The sequence below is a fragment of the Gavialis gangeticus genome, unplaced genomic scaffold (assembly GCF_001723915.1).
Source record: "Gavialis gangeticus isolate Ggan-Ray unplaced genomic scaffold, GavGan_comp1, whole genome shotgun sequence".
NCBI lineage: Eukaryota > Metazoa > Chordata > Crocodylia > Gavialidae > Gavialis > Gavialis gangeticus.
In genome coordinates this window covers 154,005,924-154,013,888 of record NW_017729024.1, presented here as the reverse complement: position 1 = coordinate 154,013,888, position 7,965 = coordinate 154,005,924, and the positions used below count along the sequence as shown (strand labels likewise).

The window sequence follows — 7,965 nt, the reverse complement described above, 5'->3', positions numbered from 1 at the left end:
CAAACTCCCTGCTCAGTGTCAGGCTCTAGCTCTTTGTCATATCTTATTTGCCCCTTGCTTAGATACTTGTTACCTGGATAATCAGTCGCAGTCATCCATTCTGTATCATCTTCCTCATTCTCCACTTGACTGCCTAAAAATAGTCCTTTATATCAACCTATAAATTTGCTTCATTTCTAGTCCTCAAACTCTGATACTCTAGAACAGAGATGGCCAGTCTGTAGCACACATGCCACAAATGGCACATGCAGCCTGTGTGTGGGGCACACAGGAAGTCAGGGAGGAAATGCAGATGCAGCAGTGACAGATAAGGCAGAAAACAGAAAGCAAATTGGGTGGAGGGGAAAGGATCAGTATAGCACTCAGGGAGGGTGCTAGGTTAATTTCTGGCAGGCCTGCCAAAAAGGTGGGCCCCACTGCTCTAGAGTAGCCATTCTCAACCTTTTCAGACTCAAGGCACCCCCTCCAAAATTTTTCAGAATTTAGCAGCACCTCATTTTAAAATATTAATATAAACGAATTATAATATAAGCAGTATAACTCTACTATGAACTAATGTTTTTGATTATATAATAAATAAATCAAACCAAAGCACATAGGGCAGTTTCTGCCCATGCCAGTAGTGCCAGCGTTGTAGCATCCCAGTTGAGAACCACTGGTTTAAGGATAGCTGCTAACACTCAGAGTTAGAATCATAGAAAATGAGGGTTGGAAGGGACCTCAGGAGGTCATCTAGTCCAACCCCCTGCTCAAGGCAAGACTATCCTCAACTAGATCATCCCAGCCAAGACCTTGTTTACCCAGGTCTTAAAAACCTCCAAGGATGCAGATTCCACAACCTCTCTAGGTAACGTGTTCCAGTATTTTACTACCCTTCTCATATGAAAGTTTTTCCTAATATCTAACCTCAACTTCCCTTGCTGCAATCTGAGACCATTTCTCCTTGTTGTCATCTGAGACACTGAGAACAGTCTAGCTCAGGGGTGGGCAAAATGCAGCCTGCAGGCCAGATGCGGCCCACCAAGCCATTCTATCCGGTCCGCAGGGTCCCTAAAAATTTTAGAAAATTAATATTAATCTTCCCTGGGCTGCCTGTCATGCAGCCCTCGATGGCTTGCCGAAACTTAGTAAGTGGCCCTCCACCCAAAATAATTGCCCACCCAGGTCTAGCTCCATCCTCTTTCTAGCCACCCTTCAGGTAGTTGAAGGTTTTATTAAACCCCCTTCAGTCTTCTCTTTTCAAGACCATTCTCCAGTTGAGGAGCAATGCTTTTTAGTTTGAACAGGAGACAGCAAAGGAAGAACACCAAGTTGTCAGCTTGAATGAACAGAAGATCACTGTATGCTCTGTTAAATTTAATATGCAGTTTCCACCACCTCACCTGCATTCTGTCCTGCCTTATTGTCATCATCATTATCCAGTCTAATATCGTGCATAATACAACTTATCAAATCCCACCCTACCCACTAATTCCTGTACAAAACCCATGACTTCTGACTGATTAAATGTTACATCTTTTTGAAAGATATGTAATCTTGATGTAAATATGGATTGCCCATCTAAAGTTATGGAAGATCAACTACATCTAGCAAGTTGCTCCAGGTGTTAATGAATTTTACTGTTGAACATTTACATTTCATAGGCCCAGAATTGTCATAGAACTTAATTCACACAAAAACATCTGTGAAGTTATTTTTTCAAGGTGGGGTTACTGATTATGAAGTGGGGAGAGGAAAAGTGGATTGTGAGGTTGGAGGGAGTAAGGGGCATAGAGTGGGATGGAGGATAGAAAATGTTTGTGGTGGAAGAATAAGGAGCAGCCCATGGTAGAAAAGGGTGCTGGATGCTTCTTCATTTGTGTCTGGGATTCTGATAAGGAGCATCTAGCCTAGAGCCAAGAATGATTACACAGTACACCAGGGCCAAGCATTTATTTGGGGCAGAGGGCCGCTTGATGAGTTTTGGCGAGCTGTCGAGGGCCGCATGAGTAGCCCCACCCCTTCAGTTGCCCCACCCCCTGGTCACCCTCTTGGGACTGGAAGCCCCACCCCCACCCCTGACCTTTGCCACCAGAAGCCCCACCCCCTGACCCCTACCATTGGAAGTCCCTCCCCTTACACAACTTACCAGGTAGCAAGGGGTTGTGACCCCCCTCTAACATCCTGCCCCAGCAGTGGGGTTTCAGGGGCGTCAGACCTCCCCCAGAACTTTCCCCCTACCTGTGCCAGCTGGTCCCAAAAGGAGGAGGCTCCACCACCACTTCTGCTGGCCAGTGCCGATCCAGTCGGGCTCATCCCGTCCCCATCAGCACCTGGAAAGTTGGCTTCAGCCACATGCTACTCTGGATGGGACGGACCCAGCCGGATCTGCACCAGCCAGCAGAAGCAGCGGCAGAGCTGTGTGCTGCTTGGGATGGGACGAGCCTGGCTGGAGAGGCAAGGGCTCAGCTGCACTTTCCCCTGTCTGCACCGGTCAGTCCCAAGTGGCACACAGCTCCGCGGCTGCTTCTGGGTGAAAAATAAAATGGCATCATCCACCAAGATATCAAACATCTGAGACGCGTTCCACAGTGAACTAATGTGAATGAGAGTCCTTTTACAAAGCAATGACTTTTAACGGACAAGCTTCTGAAATGAACTTAGAACAATTTGGTGGAAGAGTTCACGAGTTAATTTTAGTCCTGATGCAAGGAGCTCCGGCCAGCAGAAGCAGCGGCAGAGCCGTGTGCCGCTCGGGACTGACCGGTGCAGGCAGGGGGAAAATGCAGCTGAGCCCCTGCCATTCCAGCAGGGCTCCTCCCATCCCGAGCAGCACATGAGGAGCCGACTTCAGCTGCATGCCGCCTTTCCTGGCTTGTGAAGACTCAGATGGGTACGTCCCATCCAGAGCAGCATGCAGCTGAAGCCAGCTTCCCACATGCTGCTGGGGACAGGGCAAGCCTGGCCAGGTCTGCACCAACCAGCAGAAGTGGCGGCAGAGCCGTGTGCCGCTCGGGACTGACCAGTGGAGTAGGGGGAAAATGCAGCTGAGCCCCTGCTGCTCCGGCTGGGCTCATCCTATCCCAAGCAGCACATGGCTCCGCTGCCACCTCTCCTCCCTGGTGCTAACTGGGCCAGAGCTGTGGCCCAGCTGCTGCTTCCCCTCCCCAGTAACAGCCCAGCCCGACCCTGCACGGCCTGAGCAGCACGGCATGGGGAAAGCCTGCCCAGAAGCCGCTTTCCTGGGCTTACCTGCGGGGCAGGGCCCTTTCCAGTCCCGCACAGGAGGCAGAAGCTGGCCCAGACACGGTTTCCCCTCACCGGCACCACAGGTTCTGGCCCAGCTCCCCGCCCCTCTCAAGCTGCAAACATGACCTGAGCCAGGAGCGGAGCAAGGCCAGCTGGGGCAAGCCGAGGTCCGGGTCCGTTGCCTCACAACCAGAACCCAAGGAAACAGCCTGAGGTGCTGCAGCCGGCAGCTGGTGCCGCTGGAGGCTTTTAGAGGGGCGGCTGCCATTACCTGGGTTTTGAAGGGGCTCTGTGGGCCAGAGGGAAGTGCTTGGCAGGCCGGATGCAGCCCACAGGCTGTATTTTGCCCACCCCTGTAGTATACACATGGCAAGGGTCAGATTTCCACAGCACAGGATTTCAGGTCTTCTTCCTGGCTTAATTAACAATGTCCTCAATTCTGGGAGTATGTCTAGTCTTTTGGGATTTCAGAGATTATGTTTTAGTAACTGGCTCCACATTTAGAATCATTTAATACATCTATCTATATTGAAGACTGTAAAACTAGCTTTATGCAGCTAGTTTTACAGTCAGATCTAAACAGATGTATGATCAATGATGGCACTCTACTGTAGCCTTGCACCCAACATTCCTGAGCCGTAGCTATGTTAGGCTGAAAGGTTAGTGTATAAGTAATACATGATAAAACAATTAAATATATGCATGTTCAGATTTAATATAAAAGTACTACTAAAATAATAATTGGTTATTGTCTTTCTACATTTCACACAAAACTCCAATTCTAAATCTTTTCCACAAGGTGGCAGACGTTATATATTTACTTCTACTCTCATATACAAAGCTGCAAAAATACAAACCTTTTCCTGTGGCACAGACTACAACCAGAGACTGTTTCACCAATTGCATTCAAAACTACCAGTAATTGCATGCCCTTATATAACACACTTTTACAAGACACCGTCTATAATTTAAGGCTTATTTTTTTCTAGGGTTGGCAAGTTGGTCAGTTGACTGGATACATATTGTCAATTGACTAGTCAATTGACTGCATATTTTTGACCCATGACAGTGTGTAGATTTTTTTGTAGAAATGCTAATTATTTTCATAATTCTCTTGACAGAAATATGATTTTTTGTTGTTCTTGACATCAATGGAAAAATTGTGCTTTTCTGTGTATTGTTTGGACCTATTGGCAATTTTTTGCTATCTTTTACAAATATTTATCCGGTCAATTGACCAAACTTTATTTGACCGGTCAAATACCCAACCCTACTTCCTTCAGTCTCTCACTCATCTTGTTACTTCACATGACCACATAGTCTCCCAAATTCACCTACAGCAAGTGTGCTGGAGCCAGCCCACGGAGCTATGGCAGCATTCATTGCCACAGCAGAGCCCCATGGCAATTGACACTGACACTGCTCCCCTGCCATCAAATTTCTAGGCCCATGAGGAGCCCCATGGGCTGGGATGACATGGTCCTGTGCACTAGCCACTCCATGGCCATGTCCAATGCAGTTGGTCACACCCATGAACTAACTCTGCCCCCACACTGGATCAGACCTACAGACCTACATTGTGCATCAACCATGCACTGGACCAGGCCTGTGCACTAACCCCACGTGTGGATTTGGCCCATGGACTGGCCCCACACTACTCTTCTGGCCCACGGGCCCAAAATGGTTAAAAGCACCAAGTTAGTTTATAAGGTGCATCTGGGCCTTGTTGTCTGCCCCACTTTATCTTTTCACCATTGTCCTCCAACCATTACCCCCCACCTGACCCTTTCCTGACCCCAGTCCATCAGTGCCTAGGATTCATTTCTCACCCTCTGTTCCTCTTCCCAGTTATCTCCTCCCTCATCTCCACAGACTGGGTTATCTTCTATTCCTGCTCCACTCTGCTCACTTTCACACCGAACTCCTGACTTCCCAGTTCAGTAACTTCCTGGCTCCCTTCCCAAAGCTGACTCTTCATCTCCAGAGTACTGAACTCTCTGCCTCTGAATTTTCTATGAGCACGAGCCATGTGGGGAAAAAATCAGTGCCCTCCCTGTTTTTCTAGCATACTGTGGATGTTAACAAACAGCAAACATGTCATTTTTTTTTTAGAAAAGCAATTTATCACCAAAAATCACAACACTTCATAATGAGCAATCCATTTTCTCAAATCAATAGCAGTCCACTCCAAAATGTTGAGAAACTGCTAGGTGTGTTTACAACACAGCCCTACCTATAAGAGAAACATAACTACTGCATAACAACATTAAAATAGAAAAGATATCTTCAGAAAATAAGATTAGCATCATCTATCATTACAGCTTTAAAGAATTGACTGATCCTTTAAAGAAAGCCTCCTACCTGAGGTGTAAGCTCAACTTCCAGTTCTCCAGATAAATACTGCCGTTCAAACTCTGCGTTCTCTCCAACATATGAAGATATCATGCGTTTTATCTGCTTACTTTGAAGTAAAAGACCAAGTCCAAAATTGTCAACACTGTATAGAAAAAGAATAATACAAATCTCAGGGTTTATAATAGCAAAATGCTTTGTATCTTGAAAACACTTTATAAACATTAGCGAATTAACAGAACTGTTAAACTGAACTGGACTATTGTTCTAGCTGTAATGGTCCAAGAAATAGGAGAGCAGCAAGATTTTTTTGGTGACAACTTTTACTGGACCAGCTGGAAAAGTTATTAGGCAAGTTTTTGGGAACAATGTACTCTTTGTTAGGTCTGGGAAGAAGTGAAAATAATCTAAACTGAATACAAGATAAAACAGTGGCTTCTGTACAACTCCACATGTAAAACAGACACTTGAAGTCAGTGAGGAGGACTGTAAATTAAGAGGTAGGGTAGATTTGCAAGTTTGGTTAGTCTAAAACATGCAAATCCATCCTGCCTTCTACTTGACTTCAAACTACCATAGCTAACTACTTCTCTCTGTAAATTAGAAGACCAGAGATACTATCAAAAGTAGCTTCCCAGCAAGGGAAGAGCAGTGGAATAGATAACCTAGGTATGTAAAAGAACAAGACTATTCAGAACGGAAAAGGGTCTTTATTACCTCTGGATTACTGCGACATGAGTCTTTGATTATAAAACATGAGTCTTAGATTATAACCAAGACATAAAACCATCATCTGTGTTTAGTCCCTCATATTTTAGTTAATATTAGTGTCAACACTAATTAAATAAATTAATCAACTAAAACTTAAAACATAAATTAGCTGATTGCCACCTAAAACTACCTGGATAGCAAATTTATTCTCTTCATTTTACAGATACATAAATAGAGGTAAAGAGCAAGTCCTGGTTTTTAGAGGAAGTAAATTGGAGAAAAAATCCAATAAGCCCCAGCAGAATATTGTGCTTATGTATGATCCAGAAGCTGTCAAACTTAAAACCTCAACACTGTACTTACCAGTGTGCTGAGACTCATAATAGGCTGCACAACATACACACAGATGCCCTCCCTGTACCCTCAGGCATTAGACTAAATGATATAAGAAGATAGATCCTAACATCATTACTGGTAATAGAGACAATAAATGACAAAAATCACCTACTCCATCAACTGTTAACTAAAGACCTGGATAGATGGAGGCTTAAAAGTTGTAAACTATTTATAGATGAAGCCCACAAGCTCCTGGAAGAGATTGGGGGTGCTGAACCCCACCTATGGGCAGTAACTGAGTGGGGCCAACCACTGGGAAAGGTCAGAGCTATTCCTAGAGCATTTTATACCAACATCAAACAAGTCCCCTGTTGGGCATGCCTTTGACAGAGGAGCACAGGTCAAGCTCAACAGAAGATTGAGATGTGGATACGGACACTTCAAAACAACTTCACAAGATGAACATCTTGGGCAGTCCCCTGTGTGAACGTAGTGTCCAACAAACAACACTGCACTTAATTCAAAGCTGCAATCTCTACAAATGCCCAGATGGGGCAGATAGAATTCGCACATTGAGCAATAACACCAGACAGCGACTCATAGATCTTGAAGTTGATATCTGATGCCATACAAAAGTGAAAAAAGAAGTAAATGTCACAGCCACATTAAAATGTACCTACCCTTAGGCCTCACCTTTCTCAAGGGGAGAACATGCTAAAGATTTCTTTTTAAAAGGTATTTTGAATATGAAAGTTACAAGTGCCAGTTCAGTTCAGCTTTATCTTTAAAAGGTGCTGCTTCTACCAATAAACAGTCACAGCAAGTCCTAACCTGCTTCTGGAGAACAAACAGCTAACTTAAAAGCACATCACATCTCCTCTTACACAGATGCCCAAGGAAAGGATAAAGAGAGAGGAAACTTGGAAAATGGAGAAGCAAATCCCCACACACTACAGTCAGAAAACCAGACTGCCAGCCAATCAGAAAAGAGTTTTTTCTATTTTAATTTTCTTGTTATAGTAAACATTTGACTTCCTTGTTAAAAACAAGACTTCTCGAGGAAAGACACTGCAGGTGCTATTAAGATTTTTCTTCTCTGAGTCACTCTCCCAGCTGATGGGATTATATTAGTTTAAAATAATGCATGCTAATGTTTCCACAGTATCACATTAATGCTACTACTATTATTTCCAATACTGTAAAGCAGTGATTCTCAACCAGGGCGTACAACATCCTGGGTGCTTTGAGATCCTATCAAGGGTGCCTCAGAGTACCATGCAAAGCTGGCACTGTTAGGTGTGCAAACATGATTAGCAAGATTAACTCAAGAGACTACAA

The 7,965-nt window shown here is 44.7% G+C and overlaps 1 protein-coding gene across 1 annotated transcript in view; it reads right to left on the bottom strand.

The window, feature by feature from the left end:
• OXCT1 (3-oxoacid CoA-transferase 1) overlaps positions 1–7,965 on the bottom strand; it is a 209,198-nt gene that overhangs the window by 173,740 nt on the left and 27,493 nt on the right. The window contains exon 4 of the mRNA XM_019518269.1: positions 5,590–5,725. Within this exon, the coding sequence (XP_019373814.1) occupies positions 5,590–5,725 (136 nt within the window). The remainder of the gene's footprint in view (positions 1–5,589; positions 5,726–7,965) is intronic.